Source organism: Mobula birostris, chromosome 14 (genome assembly GCF_030028105.1).
Source record: "Mobula birostris isolate sMobBir1 chromosome 14, sMobBir1.hap1, whole genome shotgun sequence".
Taxonomy (NCBI): domain Eukaryota; kingdom Metazoa; phylum Chordata; class Chondrichthyes; order Myliobatiformes; family Myliobatidae; genus Mobula; species Mobula birostris.
This window is the reverse complement of record NC_092383.1, coordinates 12,767,286-12,787,135: the sequence shown is the minus strand read 5'-3', so window position 1 is coordinate 12,787,135 and position 19,850 is coordinate 12,767,286. Positions and strand designations below refer to the sequence as shown.

Here is a 19,850-nt window from a genome sequence, read left to right as displayed (position 1 = left end):
TGACATTTACGTACCTTGATAATAAATTTACTTTTCAGCTTTGAGCTGCTGGAGTTTGCAAGTACTCCTTGTGACTGTAGGTTTCTGGTTTCCTCCCATATTCCAAGGAAATGCAAGTTGTTCATCTTTACTGTACATTTCCCTGGGTGAGTGGTAGAAACTTGGAGGAAAGGATGGGAATGTGGGGCAGATAAAAAAAAGGGATAAAGATGGGATTAGTACAAGTGAGTGCATGATTCCCACCAGCATGATCTGAGAGGAAAGAGGGCTTGTTTCTTACTCTATTACTTCATGAGTGAGAGTGCATTGCCTGTCACTTCAGAAAGCTGAGAATCAATTTATGATATAGGTAAATTTTAATAGAAACTCATTTTATTTAAATTTTTTTGAAAAGGATTTCTTTGATAGATAGGTAAAAGCATTAAACAAAGATTGGTCAGAGTGTCCAACCAGTTGACAACAGTTACTGGAATAACTCCTGTGCTGACGTCCTGTTCAATAAGTAGTGGGACTAATGGAAAGTTCTGTTGAATGCTGATCTGGTCACCTATCTGCCTACTTGAGGTGATGTTGAGAAGCCTCAGTGCGTTGCTAGGAACCGGCATGCGCTATCCTTTGTAAACCAGCTCCCCTGAGATCTCTTGCTGCAAGTGGATTGCTGACTGGGTCAACTCACACTAAAATGAGTGAGGTCCTAGCCAAACACACAGTGTTTGCCTTTTTGTGTGAGAACAGAGGTGGGGATTGGGAATGAGCAATGAGTTAATTTTGCAAGCACAATTTAGGTAATTACTGTATTAGCCCAAAAAGACAGATGGAAGGGCACATTGGATAAACAATTAACTGATGGCAGAACTGGTCATACCATTTAAAAAATACATACATTTTTTCTAATGATTTACATAGAACCCTGGTACTAATTCTCAGCAATGCCCTTTATTGCGGTATCAGATAAAGCTGCTTCCTGGCCCAGAAAGGACACAGGCATAAGAATCTGCTGGTTCTACCTAAGTTAATCATTGGTGAAAAGGAGGACAGTGGCACAATGTGTTAACAATTGGTGGGTTACACACAATAAGCCAAGGTCAGCCTGATGAAATCTCTATCAAGAATTTTAGGAGAACATTGTGGATGTTGGAAATAGAAAACATTGCAAGTATTCAGCAGGTCAGGCAGAATTAATATTTCAAGTCAATAATCCTTTGTTAGAACTGAAAAAGTAAGAAAACAAGTAATTTAAGTTGTACAAAGAAGGAAGGGTGGCGAAAGCAGAGGGAATACTTGTGATGCGCCCCAGACCAAAGTTGACATGGTAAATATTGCTTTAAAACCAAGTAGGTAAAGACAGCAAAGAAATAAAGGAACAAACTGAAACAGGCATATCCAGATTAAATTCATCAATCTCAGGTTTGGATTTCAGCCTTCATTTTATCGTAGTCATTCCTTCTGTTCTTTCTATTCTTCCCCAGTTCCGAAATAAAACATACTTCGTTTTTGTTTTTCCAATTCTGAGGCAACGTCATTGATCTCTTACATTAGTTGTTCTCCCTCTAGTGATGCTACCTAACCTGAGGGCTTTGGTCATCTTCCATTTTTGTTTCAGCTGAGTGCTCGGCAGCCTTTCCTTTTTTTCCATGAGCAATGAATGTTTTGGCTCCCAGTAATAGTAAAGTGGTGGGAGAACATTAGCTTGGATGATGCAGCATGATGGTGAATTGTACTCCTGGCATGATCCAACAGGAAGAGAAATCAAAAAAAGGTCTTTAGCATCAAAATCAAAGACAACAGCATTGAAAATTCTGCTGACAATCTACAGCATCTCTGACAAATGCATAGCAAAGACTTTCCGATCCATGGTCACTTATCTCAAGGTAGATATGGTAACATATATGTACTTTAAAAATAAATTTACTTTGAACTTTAGAACTGTACAGTTTTGTATAATTATTTCCATTTTTCCATTTCATGTATCTTTATTTACAGTTTTCTTGGTACTATAATGGTGAAATATTTTAAGCAAAGAACTGCCAAGGAAAGCAAAAACTCCTTCTGCTCCTCCTCTACACCATGTAGTCTCTATTTTCAAGTGTCTTTGTTTAACATCCCACCTGAAGCTTCATTTTAGAAGTCACAAAGCAAATAGGAATTAACAGAAAACTTCCATCATGCTGGAAGGTATATTGTTCTGAGGCAACCTCTCTTACTGGACGTGCTGTCTTTTTTTAGATCTCTCTCCTTTTACGATTAACATAGCATGATGCTGAAGCTGATTCCAACACTTTGTCATGTCTTCATTTCTCTTCATCACTGAATTCAACCTTGAATGGAAAAAAAATTAAAAGACGAGTAGAAATATTTCATAATCAGAATCTGGTTTAGTATCACTGATATATGTCCTGAAAGTTGTTATTATGAGGCAGATGTACAATGCAATACATTAAAAATGATACATTTCAATAAGAAATATATATTTAAAAATTACATTAAAGAAATAGTGAAAAAAGAGAGCAAAAATAGTGAGATAGTGGTTATGGGTTGCTTCATTGTCCATTTAGAAATATGATGGCGGAGGGGAAGAAGCTGTTCCTAAAACATTGAGTGTACGTCTCCAAGCTCCTATATCTCTACTCTGATGGTAGTAGTCAGAAGAGAGCATCTCCTGGGTGATGGGGGTCCTTAATAATATATCCTGTCTTTTTGAGGCATCACTGTTTGAAGATGTCCTCAATGATGATAGGTTAGTGTCCATGAAGGAGCGGGTGCTAGCTTTTGTTTACAATTTATTCAAAAATACCACTACTGGCCTGCATAACATAAAGTCTATTAGACTAAGTCTGTTCCCAATACCATCACCAGTACATGCAATCTTTTTTTTTAGGAGGACTAGGAAAATACCTTCAGGCAGTCAGAACGTTCGTGTAATAGTTTTAATATTCCCAATAGGACTTTAAAAATTTGTATGTGTGCCATATGTAAAATGTTCAACATGCATTTCCTGGTGTGATCAATTTTAGATTTCTATCTGCCAATGTTTATTCTGACTGCATGCAGGTATTGAGCAGAAACATTTGTGTGGTTATGGAATAGTCAGTAACTATGATCTCATACCCTACCTTGATTACCCTACAAGAAAAGAGAATTAAACAAAGTTAATATTAAGAGGACTAGAAAGGTAGAAGATGTACCATAATTATACTGAGCCTACTTAGATATACCTAGCAGAGAGTGATCAATACCAAGAAATGTTCATTTGACCTTTGTGGGAATGTTATGCAGATTTACCAGAATATTATATGGCAGGAATTTGCAAGTCACTTTCACAAATATTAGGTAATGTTAGGTGAATTTTAAGACCACAAGTCATGAGCGCAGCATTGGGCCATTCAGCCCATCTAGTCTGCTCCACCATTCGATCATGGCTGGTTTATTTTTCCTCACAACCCCATTCCCCTGCCTCCTTGCTGTAAGTCTGAGATTGATGGGGTTTTTTTGTAAACTAAAAGTATCATAGGAGCTTAAAACACATTGATATAGAAATAAGTCACCAGTTAGGCACGATAGCCCTTCATGTGGTTCAGAGTTGAAGAGCCTTTATATTCTTACTTGCTATCCTATTTCCTAAACAAGTTTGCCTTATTTCTCAACATGATACTGTGGAATTTAATCCTTAAAGAGTAGTCTCATCTATTATCAAAATGTTGTTTTAGGTGCAACTTTGTACGCAAAGTAAAACGCTTACCTTTCCTGTAAGAACTGTTCACATCTCAGTTCCCAAGTAGTTGGTGTGGGAGGCTGTGGAGGAACTTTCTTCTTTGTGCACACATCCAGTGGAAAAAAAGAAAGCAAGGAGAAGGCAAATAACAAACTGCTGCTCTCCTCTGAGTCTGGGGTCTCTTTGCTTATGCTTTTATCTCCTGCAGCAAAATGAAAATTCAAGATAAATACTGATAGAATTGTAGGCACTATTCAAGGTACTGATTTGAAGTGTCTTTAGTTCTACAACTTAAATGTACTGAGGAGAGGCTGAAGCTTTTTCAGGTTAGTTCACTAGTGAGTCAACAAGTAAAACAGGAAACAATATAAGAAAGGATGTGGTGCCATTGGACAGAATCCAAAGAAGGTTTATGAAAATTATCCCAGAAATGAAAGGGTTAATGTGGCTCTGGGCTTCCACTCACTGGAGTTTAGAAGAATGAGGGGGATCTCATTGAAGCCTATCAAATATTGAATATTGAAAGGTTTAGATAGAGAGATGTGCAGAGGTTTCCTATAGTGGGACAGGGTAAGACCAGAGGGCAGAGCCTCAGAATAGAAGGATATTCCTTTAGAACAGAAATGAGGAAGAATTTCTTTAACCAGAGGTTAGTGGATCTGTGGCATTTATTACCACAGATAGCTGTGGAGGCCAAGTTATTAAATATATTCAAAGTGTTTGCTGATAGGTTCTTGCGTTAGTCAGGGCATCAAATGTTATGAGGAGGAGGCAGGACGATGGGTTTGGGAGGGATAGTAGATCCTCAGCCATGATGGAATGGCAGAGCAGACTTGATGGGCTGAGTGACATAATCTTGCTCCTGTCTCATGGTCTTATGGTTTATATCTCACCAAAGATTCTCATAAATTTCTACAGGTGTACCGTGGAGAGCATTCTGTGTGGTTGTATCACCATTTGGTATGGAGGGACCACTGCAAAGAGTCAGAAAAAGCTGCAGAAAGTTCTAAGCTCAGCCAGTTTCATGATGGGTACTAGCATTGAAGACACCTTCAAAAGGCAATGCCTCAAAAAGGCAATATCCATCATTAAGGACCCCATTGCTACCATTAAGGAGCAGATACGGGAGCTTGAAGTCACACATAAATAGCTCCTTCCCCTTCTCCATCAGATTGCAGAACAGACAATGAACCAACCCATGAATACCACCTCAATATTTTTGGCCCCCTTTTTGCACTACTTATTTAATTTCATTTTTTAAAATATATATATTTCTTATTGTAATTTGTCATCTACTGTCCTTGCAGTACATATGTACACAGCCATGCAGTGAGTTAAACATCTTCTCAAAAATCACCCGAGATGGAAGCTTTCTTTGGGATTTTTAATGAGATCTCTAATGTGTGAAACTGCAGAAACCTAAATAAGATATGTATTAAATTAAATACACATGCCTTCATACACTAATACTGCTGATTATTCTCATAACTGGTGTTAACCAAGGTAATACATGCATACAATACTCCATAACTATGCCATGTAAACAGTGGGCTGAGAAGTGGCAGATGGAGTTCAACTCGGAGAAGTGTGAGGTGGTACACTTTGGAAGGACAAACTCCAAGGCAGAGTACCAAGTAAATGGCAGGATGCTTGGTACTGTGGAGGAGCAGAGGGATCTTGGAGTACATGTCCACAGATCCCTGAAAGTTGCCTCACAGGTAGATAGGGTAGTTAAGAAAGCTTAAGGGGTGTTAGCTTTCATAAGTCGAGGGATAGAGTTTAAGTGTCACAATGTAATGATGCAGCTCTATAAAACTCTGGTTAGGCCACACTTGGAGTACCGTGTCCAGTTCTGGTCACCTCACTATAGGAAGGATGTGGAAGCATTGAAAAAGGTACACGGGAGATTTATCAGGATGCTGTCTGGTTTAGAGAGTATGCATTATGATCAGAGATTAAGGGAGCTAGGGCTTTACTCTTTGGAGAGAAGGAGGATGAGAGAAGACATGATAGAGGTGTACAAGATAATAAGAGGAATAGATAGAGTGGATAGCCAGCACCTCTTCCCCAGGGCACCACTGCTCAATACAAGAGGACATGGCTTTAAGGTAAGGGGTGGGAAGTTCAAGGAGGATATTAGAGGAAGGTTTTTTACTCAGAGTGGTTGGTGCGTGGAATGCACTGTCTGAGTCAGTGGTGGAGGCAGATACACTAGTGGAGTTTAAGAGACTACTAGACAGGTATTTGGAGGAATCTAAGGTGGGGGCTTATATGGGAGGCAGAATTTGAGGGTCGGCACAACATTGTGGGCCGAAGGGCCTGTACTGTGCTGTACTATTCTATGTTCTAACAAAAGTCATGATACAAGCAAACACTCGGCATGTAAGAAAATTCCTAGGAGCATGGTTTTCTGCGAACAATTCTGTAAAGAAACATGTAGACCTTGATCCTATTTATGAGCCAATACAGGCAAAATTCCAGACAACAATGCATGAAGTTCACCACGTAACCAATTAATGATGAGATTTCTTTCCTGCATCAAAACTGATGTCCATAACGATGACCAAGTGGCTGATTGATAAATATATATAGGCCATGCATTTGGAGGACGCACCACAATTAACAGCATACTGATGATGTCTCCTCATAAGGTGACGAAACATTTGCAAGTAAATTGCCAAGATCAGAGAACAAAACTCAACCTAACAATCAACCAACCTGACCCACACATTTTCTGAATTATTTCAAACAAGAGGAAATTCATGGTGCAATGATATCAAAATAATGATAAATATAATACTTCAAAATATATCTACTAAGTGTCTACCAATATTAACAAAAACTTAGAACTCACAGATATTGTTATTTCAAGGCCAGTTAGAGGATGGAAATGAATATCTTTCCAATCTTTCCACTGTGTGCTTCACAGGATGGAGATGGATGTCTTTCCACCATGTGCTTCAAATCAAATCAAAATTAACCCATGCAGGAAATTATATAAAAGCTTATGTACAGGAAATGATGTTCATACAAAATGAAATGTGCCTCTAAAGTAGGAGTTCCCAACCTTCTGAATGCCACAGACCAATACTATTAAGCAAGAAGTCCGTGGACCCCAAGTTAGGAACCCCTGCTCTAGAGGTCCACGGACTTCTTGCTTAATAGTGCTGGATGTACTGTTGCCATGCTTCCAACACCAATATAGCATACACACAACTTTGTCTCCCTAACTACCCATCTTTTGCAATGTGGAAGGAGACCAGGACACCTAGAAGAAACCCATGCAGTCATGGGGAGAACGTACAAACTTCTTATTTTTAGCAATCACAAGAAAATCTGCAGATGCTGGAAATCCAAAGCCACACCTAAAAAATGCTGGAGGAACTCAGCAGGTCAGGCAGCATCTCTGGAAAAGAGTAAATAGTCAATGTTTCGGGCCGACCGTTCATCAGGATTGGAAAGAAAGAGGAGTCGGAGTAAGAAGGTGGGGGTAGCGGAGAAAGAAGTACAAGGTGGCAGGTGATAGGTGAAACAGGGAGAGGGGAGGGGATGAAGTAAAGAGCTGGGAAGTTGATAGGTGAAAGAGATACAGGGCTGGAGAAGGGGGAACCTGGTAAGAAAGGACAGAAGACCGTGGAAGAAAGGGAAGGGGGAGGAACACCAGAGGGAGGTGATGGGCAGGTAAGAAGAGAAGGGATGAGAAGGGGTGTGGATACGATAGGGTCTTTTAAGAGACTCTTGGATAGGTACATGGAGCTTAGAAAAATAGAGGGCTTTGGGTAACCGTAGGTAATTTCTAAAGTAAGTACATGTTTGACACAGCATTGTGGGCCGAAGGGCCTGTATTGTGCTGTAGGTTTTCTATGTTTCTAAATAAGAATGGGGATAGCAATCTCATAGCTGTGGCAATAAAGTGTTATGCTAACCACTGAGCTACCGTGTATTATGCTACAGTGTTACGGTACAGTTTTGAACAGAATCATAAATTCCACGGAAACAACCTGGAAATCCTACAACAATATTCTAAGCTTCTAGAACATAGAAACATAGAAAACCTACAGCACAATACAGGCCCTTTGGCCCACAATGCTGTGCCAAACATATACTTACTTAGAAACCTAAGGTTACACATTGTCCTCTATTTCTCTAAGCTCCATGTACCTATCCAGGAGTCTCTTGAAAGACCCTGTTGTATCTGCCTCCACCACCGTTGCAGGCAGCCCATTCCACACACTCACCACTCTGCGTAAAAAAAGACTTACCCCTGACATCTCCTCTGTACCTACTTCCAAACATCTTAAAACTGTGCCCTGTCCTGATAGCCATTTCAGCCCTGGGAAAAAAGCCTCTGACTATCCACATGATCAATGCCTCTCATCATCTTATACACCTTTATCAGGTCACCTCTCATCCTCTGCTGCTCCAAGGAGAAAAGGCGGAGTCACTCAATCTATTCTCATAAGGCATGCTCCCCAATCCAGGCAACATCCTTGTAAATCTCCTCTGCACCCTTTCTATAGCTTCCATATCCTTCCTGTAGTGAGGTGACCAGAACTGAGCACAGTACTCCAAGCGGGGTCTGACCAGGGTCCTATATAGCTGTAACATTATCTCTTGGCTCTTGAACTCAATTCCACGGTTGATGAAGACCATATGCCTCCTTAACCACAGAGTCAACCTGCGTAGCAGCTTTGAGTGTCCTATGGACTCGGACCCCAAGGTCCCTCTGATCCTCCACACTGCCAAGAGTCTTACCATTAATACTATATTCTGCCATCATATTTGACCTACCAAAATGAACCACCTCACACTTATCTGGGTTGAACTCCATCTGCCACTTCTCAGCCCCGTTTTGCATCCTATTGTTGTCCCGCTGTAACCTCTGACAGCCCTCCACACTATCTACAACACCGCCAACCTTCGTGTCATCAGCAAATTTACTAACCCATCCCTCCACTTCCTCATCCAGGTCATTTATAAAAATCACAAAGAGTAGGGGTCCCAGAACAGATCTCTGAGGCACACCACTGGTCACCAACCTCCATGCAGAATATGACCCGTCTACAACCACTCTTTGCCTCCTGTGAGCAAACCAATTCTGGATCCACAAAGCAAAGTCCCCTTGGATCCCATGCCTCCTTACTTTCTTAATAAGCCTTGCATGGGGTACCTTATCAAATGCCTTGCTGAAATTGATATACACTACATCTACTGCTCTACCTTCATCAATGTCTTCAGTCACATCCTCAAAAATACTTCTACTGTAGTATTTAAATGGTGATTAGAAAACAACAAAAGCAGACATAAAGTAAGCTATCAGACCTAAATCGTGTGTAATTTTCCTGACATTCATCCTCGATTTACACTAGTTTCAGTCTCTCTTCTGTTGCACTGTAGTTGCACTATGAGTTACCAACTTTCTATAGACAGTGAATGCTGGAAGCACTCAGATCATGCAGAATTGAATCAGATTTAATATCACGAGCTTATGTTGTGAAATTTGTTGACGTTGTGGCAGCAGTACAATGCAATGCATGATAACTGAGAGAAGAAAAAACTGTGGATTACAGTAAATATATATAAAATAGTTAAATTAAATAAGTAGTGCAAAAAATAGGAAATAAAAAGGTAGTGAGGTAGTGATTATAGGTACGATGTCTATTCAGAAATTATATGGCAGAAGCGAAGAAGCTGTTCCTGAATCACTGAGCGCGTGCTTTCAGGTTTCTGTACCTCCTTCCTGATGATTTATGCCTTACAAGGCGCGAAATGAAAGACTGTGTGGCAGGCCACTCCTCACACAGACAGTAGGTGGCCGTTGACTCACAAAGAGTTCATCCGCCCTTTGACAGGTTTTGTTTTTAGTCCTGCTGGGTGCCTACACACTCTCCTCCCTGGTTAACCGAAGTGCACCAGGGGGTGTGCCGGTTGAGTTGCCGACAACCCAACCCGAGACCAGTAGTACTGGGCTACGTGGTACCAGTAGCAAGGCAAAGCCCTGACCTGACCTAGTAGTGGTAGTAGTTCCTGATGGTAGTACAGAGAATTGTTGTGGAGAGAATAAACTGTTAATGCAGCAGGATGACAAACTTTCATCGGAACTGGTATCAAGCACAATCATGAGGTTTGCATTTCTCTGCGTACAATTCAAACTTTTGATATTACCAGTCAATCACATTATATATGTGTATTTTATTTATGCCACAGCTGTTTGAAACATACACTGTTCAGGTCAGAAGCTCTAAACCAGAAAGGTAAATATTGTATTACAAATTTACTCTAATTTCTAATATTTCGTCACCTCCAATGTAGGAAGGACACCGAAGCTTTGGAAAAGTTGTAAAAGAGGTTTACCAGGATGTTGCCTAAATTAGAGAGTATGAACTACAATGAGAGGTTGCGCAAACTTGGGTTGTTTTCTCTGGAGCGGCAGAGGCTGAGGGAAGATCTGATAGAGGATTATAAAATTACGATCGGCATAGATAACAGTAGACAGACAGTATCCTTTTCACAAGGTTGAAATGTCTAATCTCAGAGAACATGCTTTCAAGGTGAACGAGGGCAAGTTCAAAGGAGATGTGAGGGGCATTTCTTTTTTTACATAGGGAGTGGTGCGTGTCTTAATTGGGCTGCCTGGGGTGGTGCTAGAGGCAGATACACTGGGAATTTTAAAGGAAGTTTAGATAGGCACATTAATGTGAGAGAAATAGAAGATATGGACATTATGTAGGCAGAAGGGATTAATTTAGTTGCCCACTTGATTACTCATTTAATTGGTTTGGCACAACATTGTGGACTGAAGGGTTTGTTCCTGTGCTTTACGTTCTATGTTCCATTTCATTGTTTATGTGAATATTTTTTGAAAGGAAACATCTGCATTATTCCTTACCTTTGATAAAGAAGAAACTGCCATCTTTGTCAAAAGCAAATACTGGCTTCCAGGGTGATGCCACCACATGTGGAAAAGGGAGTGTATAGTGGCACAAAGTATCCCCATGGATGCTGTCCATCAATGCCATTGTACCATTTTTAAGGATGAGAAGAAACTAAAAAGAACAGAAGAATTTTTGTGTAGGATTTCATTCTTCATATTCATAACACGAGCTCAACTTTAGTAATTTTCTTTACAGGAACAATGCTAATCAAAATACACATCTCCCATATACACCAGACAATCAAACAGATGCACCACCATACACTCCTTCATCTCGTAATCTACAGGATTTCTTTAATGTTCAACATACCAAATATCTTTCCTTGCAGAACGTATGGAGGAAACAGGATCTCAAGGTAGGAATGGAAAGAAGAGCAGATACTGTACATGGCTTGCAAAGTCTGCACTTTGACAATCTGGGCTCTCCTAACATACGATTCTCGAACATGTTTCTGGATTTGCACAATTACACAATTTAATGTCACATCTGTAAAAATCATGGACAAATAAGAAGTCTGTGACAGGTGCAAGTGATTCAGTGTACTTTAAAGCGTGAGATATATCCAGTCTGTGGAACTTAGTGCTAAGAGCTGATTACAGATAGGTATACTGTAAGTAAAATGCTTTCCTTTGGAGTGACTTTTTCTCAGGCTTTCTAAAACAACTCAAACCTAACTGTGACCTCATTAGGGCAACCACTCCGCAGCCTAACATTGCCCTTGCCCTTGAGGTTTGAATCACTCCCTATCAAGTCCTCTCTCCCAATTCTGAACATCTCAATTACAACCACGTCCCTCCACCAAATTCTTATGCCCACTACCTGTTTTCTTTCAATTATTTCACAAAGTAATCCACTGAACATGATAGATAAGTAAGGTCTTTACTATTGCAACACTTTGAGCCTTGTGTGCAATAGGAATTTGTAGCAACTGACCTTCACACAAAGTAAATACACCAGCAGCATACAACATATTCAGTGCCCCTTTCTGGACAGCAAAGAACCCCACTACAGTCAACATCAAGGGCGGTAAGATTTGCCCCAAAAAAAGGACTCACTGTAGCCAATTTTAAAATCACCCACCTTCACCGTGCAATGAACCTTCGTAGGATTTACAGCACAATCAAAGACAATGCACGAAATAAGTTACAATGTTGGGACTATCATTCTCCAAGATCCTAATTTGAAATAAAAATCTCCTGCAGAACACTGCAGGGCTCCTCTTTCACAACTCACCGTCATTGACATTAATTAAGTTATCCTATGTCTTGTAACCATCATGGGAAATTAATTAGCTGCTATTTTAACAGGGCCATTAACTTATTAAAAGTAAGTTGGTCTCGGGCCAGCTAGTGGTGCAATGACATCAGTGTCGGACTCCGGAACAAAGGTTCCCGTGTTCGAACCCAGTTGGGGCCGCTCCCGAGTACACTTTCCATCCGTGTCGGGTTGAGTGTCGAGATCACAACTCGACCTTGTAAAATAAAGGGAAAAATACTGCGAAATGTCTGTGTAAGGTGTGGCATGCCACACAGTCTCTGTCTCACTCTGTGCCTTGCAAAGAGATGAAAAAGACATCGTCCCGCCAAAATCGCACACGCATGCACGCACACGTCAAAAAAAAAGTAAACAGGTCTCATAACTGACTCAGTGGTGAAACCCTCCAAACCAAAAAGACCATAAGAATAGGCACTTTCTGGATCCATTCATGTCCACAGGACTGAGATGCTGAAGGATGTAAACATTATTAGATTATTAGATTAGATTATGAGGACACGCAGTCCTCTTTTTTTGTCATTTAGTAATGCATGAATTAAGAAATGATACAATATTCCTCCAGTGTGATATCACAGAAACACAGGACAGACCAAGACTGAAAAACTAACAAAAAACACATAATTATAACATATAGTTACAACAGTGCAAGCAATACCGTAACTTGATGAAGAACAGGCCATGGGCATGGTAAAAAAAGTTCAAAGTTTCTTGAAAGTCCCACATCTCACGTAGATGGGAGAAGGAAGAAAACTCTCCCTGCCATGCCCGACCACAGTCCAACTCACAGCCGTTTGAAAACTTCGAGCCTCTGACCAGCCCTCTGACACCCAGCACCATCTCTGCCAAGCGCTTCGACCCCAGCCCCGGCCGCCAGCAGCAGGCAAAGCCGAGGATTTGGGGCTTTCCTCCAGAGATTCTCGAGTGCACAGTAGCAGCGGCAGCAAACTGGGCATTTCAGAAGTTTCTCCAGATGTTCATCCGTGCTTCTCATATCCGTCTCCATCAAATCAGAATTGTGCACGGTACCCTATTTAACAAATACGATATCATTTCCAATAATATTCTGAAGGCCAGTTGATACTATAGGGTATGAAATAAGCTGTTGGTTTAATCTGTTCAATCTTTTTCCATTAACCTGTTCCTGTCCTGCATTTTGAATCCTTTCAGATGAGACATCAATTTGGGCAGCTTCCTCGAGTATTGTATACTATATTCATTGCTCTCTGTTTAGTTTACTCTTCCATAGAGTGATTGAATGTTGCTGGACATCACCCCCACTCCCAAATCTCTGATACAGTCCTATGTCTAATATGTTTTCATCACAGACCAAATAACCGTAAAAGCATTTAAACCTGATCTGCTTTATCAGTTTTACATGCTACTATTCTTTATATTATTTGATTAGTCAACTTATGCCTCATATTGTCTCATGCTGACTTATGCCTCATATTGTCTCATTCTGGTCTCTCATGAATCTATCTACTATTTCTCGGTTAAACATTATTATTAAATCATTTGTCTTCCTTTTCTCAGACTATTTGTGGGTTTTCCCCCAATTCCTTTAGTTATTATCCATCTGAAATCAGCTCTTTCTTTGATGTACAATCCCTTTTCCCTTGACTTACTTGAGGTAACCTGCTATTCCATCCACTTTTGTTCTCTCCTGCATCAGTCAGCTGTGCACTTTAAATCCATGTTTGTTTCAGATATTCAGCCTATAGAGCAGGAGTTCCCATCCCTTTTTATGCCATGGAGCCCAACCATTAATTGAGGGGTCTATGGATGGACCCCAGGTTGGGAACTCCCTGTTACAGAGGTTTTCTTTTTCTGAATCACACAAAAGGTTGGGAGGAATATGCAAAACTTTCTTAAGAACATAAGAATATAAAAAATAGGAATAGTAGTCGGCTATCTGGCCCAATGAGCCTGCTCCGCCATCCAAAAAGACCATGGCTGATATGGCCATGGACTCAGCTCCACCTTCCTGCTTTTTCTCCATAACTCTTAATTCCCCTACTATGCAAAAATATATCTAACAGTGTCTTAAATATATTTAATGAGGTAGTCTCTACTACTTTCCTGGGTAGAGAATTCTACAGATTCACTTCTCTCTGGGAAAAACAGTTCATCATCACCTCCATCTTAAATCTATTTACCCAAATCTTGAGACTATGTCCCTTAGTTCTAGTCTCACTTATCAACTTAAACAAATTTCCTGCTTCTATCTTATCCATCTCTTTCATAATATTCATAATTTAAGATCTCCTCTCATTCTTCTGAATTCCAAAGAGTATCATCCCAGATTACTCAATCTCTCCACACAGGCTAACTTCCTCACATAAGGAATCAACCTGGTGAACCTCCACTGCATCGCCTCTGAAGCCAGTATATCCTTCCTCAAGAAAGGAGCCCAGAACTGTATACAGTGCTCCTAGTGTGACCTCAATAGAACTCTGTACATTTGCAGGATAACCTCTCTTCTCTTAAATTCAGGTTTCAAATTCATTTATTTATCACTTGTACATGGAACCATAGAGTGAAGTGTATCATTTGCAGTAACAACCAACATAACCAAAGGATGTGCTAGGTGCATTCCACAAGTGTCACCACACATTCCAACAACAAAGTATGCTCTCCCTATTTGCCAACACAAACAACAGAACAGCAACAAAGCAAATCCCTTATCTCCCTCCCAACCACCTTCCCCCACCATGGACTCACACAGACAGACCTCTAGCAATGAAGGCCAACATTCCATTTGCCTTCTTGATAACCTCTTGCACCTGCAAACCAATCTTTTGCAAATCAGACACAAACACTCCCAAGTGCCTTTGTACAACAGCAAGCTGCAATCATTCACCATCTTCTTTTCCAGGTGTCCAGTTCCACGGTTGTATGTGAGTAGGTTAGAATGTCCACTTGTCATACCCTACATCCTGGGGTGGATTTCTGATTGACAAACGGGCAATTAGATTATTCCTGTACTTTTCTCATTGGACCAGAAATTCCTTTCCACTCTATGATCATACTGATGGAAAAATAAATTTAGAAATAACAATTTGGTCCCTAATTTAGCAAAGAACACCTTACTTCACCTGGCATAATCTTCATATGTAAGTGATAGTGAAGCAAAGGAATTTCAAACAGGCTACTTTATCACTGTTGCTTCTTTTAATATCAACTTAAGTGCATGTGAGTAGCACCAGCAATCAGAACCTTACTACATTAAAGGAACAGCACTCTAATTGAACCAGGTCCCACTACAAATACAACCCAGCTTGCTGATCTTACAAAGTAGCTTTCCAGACCCAGAAATTTAGAGGCTAATGTTTACATCTCTGAATTATTTTATATCTATCTGTGGATTTTGCAGATCACGAGGACTGTATTCATGGAAAACAGGTGTACTCAAAATACAATTCATCCTTTCAGAAGGAGAATACCAACCAAAGCACTTTTTTTCTGACGAATGATACGGTGACATGTGTTGTGCCTGTACAACTATATATCAATTAAATAAAAGCACACACGCAGAGATGAGGTTAACTGGTGTATTCACTTCGCAGAGAATGAGCACCACAGATCAATGTGCATGGGTAAGTTATCAGTCAAAAAGTAGTGCTAAGTGGAGTCATTACGCTAAAAGAAATGGATCCATACATCACACTTCCTCCCTCCTTAGATTAATGTAACATAAAACTGTATATGTAACAAAACATCCAACTTCCTTTCAACAAACCAAAACTAACTTCACTATACTAAAGTTTCAGTCTTTTAGATGGCGCTCTGTTTCTTTCAGGATAGCATCTCTGGACCTGAGCAGTGGCATCAGGTTTATTGGTGTCTTTTAAAAAGACAACTTTCTCTGTTGCAGGTGTCAAAAAGCTGTTAGTGACATGAGGCAAGTCCGATGGGTGTAATGTGTCTGTCTCGCTGGATGCAGTCAACTTAGGTGTGTTCTTCAGCTGAGCATCCAGTATCTGGTCCACCTGACACCTCCTTGTAAAACCTCCAACATCCACTGTGTACATCAGTGGTCTGGTTCTTGTAGCTATCCTACTAGGTGTCCACTTGACTTCTCGGTAATCACGCACTAGGACTTCTTCTTCAACTTCAAAGCTCCTTGCTGATTTATTTGGCAACTGGCTGAACTGGTTTATTCTGCACTTCCCTCCATATATCTAGCTTTAGGAGATCCACGTGAGAGCTCAGATTCCTGTTCATGCAGGTGTTCCGATGTAAAAAAGTTGTTCGCCTTGTGCTGAAAAGAAATATTAGATTAGATTATTAGCTTATGAGGACACGCAGTCCTCTTTTATTGTCACTTAGTAATGCATGCATTAAGAAATGATACAATATTCCTCCAGTGTAGTATCACAGAAACACAGGACAGACCAAGACTGAAAAACTAACAAAAACCACATAATCATAACATATAGTTACAACAGCGCAACAATACCATAACTTTATGAAGAACAGGCCATGGCACAGTAAAAAAGTTCAAAGTCTCTTGAAAGTCCCACATCTCACGCAGACGGGAAAAGGAAGAAAACTCTCCCTGCTATGCCCGATTGCAGTCCGACTCTGAGTCGTCCGAAAACTTTGAGCGCTGATCAGCCCTCCGACACCGAGTTCCAAGCACCATCTCTGTCCGAACGCTTCGACCTCAGCCTCGGTCGCCAGCAGCAGGTAAAACCGGGGATTTTGGGGCCTTCCCTCCGGAGATTCTCGATCACACAGTAACAGCAGCAGCGAACCAGCATTTCAGAAATTTTTCCAGATGTTCCTCTGTGCTTTCACGTCTGTCTCCATCAAATCAGAATTATCCACGGCCCCTATTTAACAGATATGATATCATTTCATCGGAGAGCAGTGCGCGCTGCATCATGCTGCCATCTTCTCCTCCCGCCGCCTTGTCCTCCTTATCCTCCTTGTCCATAGCTTTAACAGACTTATTGAAGGTTTGGACAAATCTTTCAGCTAACCCATTAATTGCTGGGTGGGGAGGAGCCGATTTGAAATATTTGATACTATTTTTCTTCATGAATAGTCTGAACACTTCTGACATATACTGTGATCCATTGTCACTCACAGTTTGTTCTGGTAAGCCATTTCTAGAGAAGATAGTCCTCAGAGTGGAAAGTCTTTCCTGCTGTGGTTGACTTCATAGGAATGATCTCAGGTCACTTTGAATGAGCATCCACAGCAATCAGAAACATGGAGTCCATGATGGCTCAGCAACATCAATATGTAAGTCTACGCAAGTCCATGCCATGTGAAGACGGCCACTCCCATGGGTGTATTGATGCCAATGGGGTGCATTTTGAACTTTGTGCAATCCCAAATAGCTCTTGGTCACGTCTTCAACCAGTCTATCTATTCCCAGCCACCATACATAGCTCCAAGTGAGATTCTTCATCTTGACTGTACCCAGGTGTCCTTCATGCAAATTCTCTAACACTGGTATGCAGTTATACTTTATACTTTACTGTCGCCAAACAATTGGTACTAGGACATACAATCATCACAGCAATATTTGATTCTGCGTTTCACAATCCCTGGATTACAAATATTAAATATTAAAAATATTAAAAATAGTTAAAATTAGTAAATATTAAAAATTTAAGTTATAAATCATAAATAGAAAATAGAAAAATGGGAAGTAAGGTAGTGCAAAAAAAAAGAGAGAAGTTTAGAGAGAAGCAGGACATGAGATCCACACGTCAGGGTTCTTTGACATATAGACAGTTGGTTTTGTCTCACTGAGAACTCCAGAAACATAGGATTACCATGAGCTGGCCTCCCTTGCATGGTAATGTCATAGACCTTTGACAATGTCAGGTTATTCCTTATTTCTCTTAGTATTTCAGAATTTGTTACCAGTAACTGGTCCATCAATGATGTGTGGAACACCTCTGCTGGGTCACAGAATGGAGACTTTTCTTCTTCAGTTGTCAGCAGTGGAAGACGTGACAAGCCATCAGGATTGCTGTGTTGTTTGGTACTCTTGAATTCTATGTCATAAGATTGGACTCCTAAGAAGAGTGCCCAATGTTGCAATCGGATAGCAGAGATCACCGGATTCCCTTCCTGGGATGGAAAGTGGACACAAGTGACTGGTGATCTGTCACTAGAGCAAGCTTTTTGTCCATAGAGGAAGTGGAGGAACTTCTTTATTCCCCCAACTAGATTAAGGTCCTCTCAGTCAATCTGTGCATAGTTGCTTCCAGTGCTCGTCAGTGATTTTGAAGCAAATGTAATCAGATGTTCAGATCCATCTTTCATAGTATGTGACAAAATGGCACCAATGCCATAAGGGAATGCATTGCATGCTAGCCTGGCGATCAGAGATGGGTCATAATGGGTAAGCAGATCATCCGATGTTATTAGTCTCTTTGTTTCCTTGAATGCTCTTTCACATCTTTCTGACCAATCCCACTTTGCTCCTGTCTTCAATGGGTGCAGTGCTCTAGCAATATTTGGGAGAAACTGGTGGTAGTTTACAAGGCCCAAGTATGACCTGAATGGTGACATATTTTCCTATTTGGGTGCCTGTAGCACTGCTTCAATCTTCTCTTGTGACTTACGTAAGCTATGCTTATCAATGACATGTCCACAATATAAGATTTAATTCTTGAAAATCTCACATTTCTCTCTCTTTGCATGCAGATCATACTCACTCAGCCTGTTAAGTACTTTACCAAGGATCTGGAGGTGCTCTTCATCATTCTTGCCAGTCACAATGATGTCATCAAGGTAACATAGTGTTCCTGGGATATCTTGAAGCACCTGGTCCATTGCTCTTTGCCAAATTGCTGGAGCTGATGTGACGCCCAAGGCGAGATGATCATATTGGACCAGTCCCTTGTGAGTGTTGATTGTGAGGAACTTCCTGCTTGACTCTTCTATCTCTATTTTCAGATAGTTATCTGACAAATCAGTTTTTGAAAACCTCTTCCTGCCTGGCAAAGATGCAAAAATGTCTTCTATTCGTGGCAGGGAACACTGCACGGTAAAAACACAGGGTTGAAACTTATGCAAACAGCTCTGGCCTTCCCTTTCTTGATCACCGGAACAATGGGCATAGCTCAGTTGCTCCACTCAACCATGGAGAAAATGACAGATGCTTCCAAGCTCTGAAGTTTAGCATCCAATTTAGGACGTAGTATGTAACGGTCTGGATGTGCTTCATGGAATTTTGGTGTTCATCCAGTTCAATTCTGGCCTTATGCCTTTGAGTTTACCAATACCTTTCTCAAGTACCTTCTCATTAGCATTAAGCATCGGTGACATTCTCTGATTACTGCTATCATTTGGGCTGCAGTTGGATGTTGATGCCACATTAAGAACTTTGATTATGTGCCAGTCTAGTTGGATTTTTCTCAACTATTCATGTCTGAAATGTGCTGATCTTCCACTTTTCAACACGTAAAGTTCTAACTGCTGTGTTTTGCTTCCATACATCACACTCACTTTCAATTTGCCTTTGGGAGGTACTTTTTCGCTTGCGTAGGTCTTCAACATCATTGACGTCTTTTCTAATGGTAGCTTAGAGAACAGTCTGTTGTAGTCTGCCTCTGAAATTGTAGATAAAGTTGACCCTGTATCCAGCTCCTTTTTCAGTTTTACACCAGACACGTCTGTTGTGATCCATATGATTTTGCGATATGCTTCAGTAATGCTATAAAGTTCTAAGCATGGCAGCTCACCTTTGTCAAACTCTGCGTTGTTTAATTCAGTTTCGCATTCAGTCACTTTGTATATTTGTTTAGTTTTGTGTTTGAAACTTTTCACCCCGTGTGGTTTTTCTCTTTGGTTGTGCTTTTTGTCTGACTTGCACATTTTCTCTATGTGGCCTTGTCTGTGACACTTTCTGCAAACTTTTTCTTAGAACCAACAGTCATTTGTATCATGGGAGGAGTTACCAC

The 19,850-nt window shown here is 40.6% G+C and overlaps 1 protein-coding gene across 3 annotated transcripts in view; it reads right to left on the bottom strand.

Annotated features, from left to right (window-relative positions):
- Window positions 1-440: 440 nt before the first annotated feature.
- wdr93 (WD repeat domain 93) overlaps window positions 441-19,850 on the bottom strand; it is a 66,705-nt gene continuing 47,295 nt past the window's right edge. For all 3 annotated transcript variants that reach the window (XM_072277694.1, XM_072277693.1, XM_072277695.1), the window contains 3 exons: window positions 10,602-10,758; window positions 3,740-3,914; window positions 441-2,318 (listed from right to left, as the gene is read on the bottom strand). In XM_072277694.1, the coding sequence (XP_072133795.1) occupies window positions 2,201-2,318; window positions 3,740-3,914; window positions 10,602-10,758 (450 nt within the window). In that variant the 3' untranslated portion in view covers window positions 441-2,200. The remainder of the gene's footprint in view (window positions 2,319-3,739; window positions 3,915-10,601; window positions 10,759-19,850) is intronic.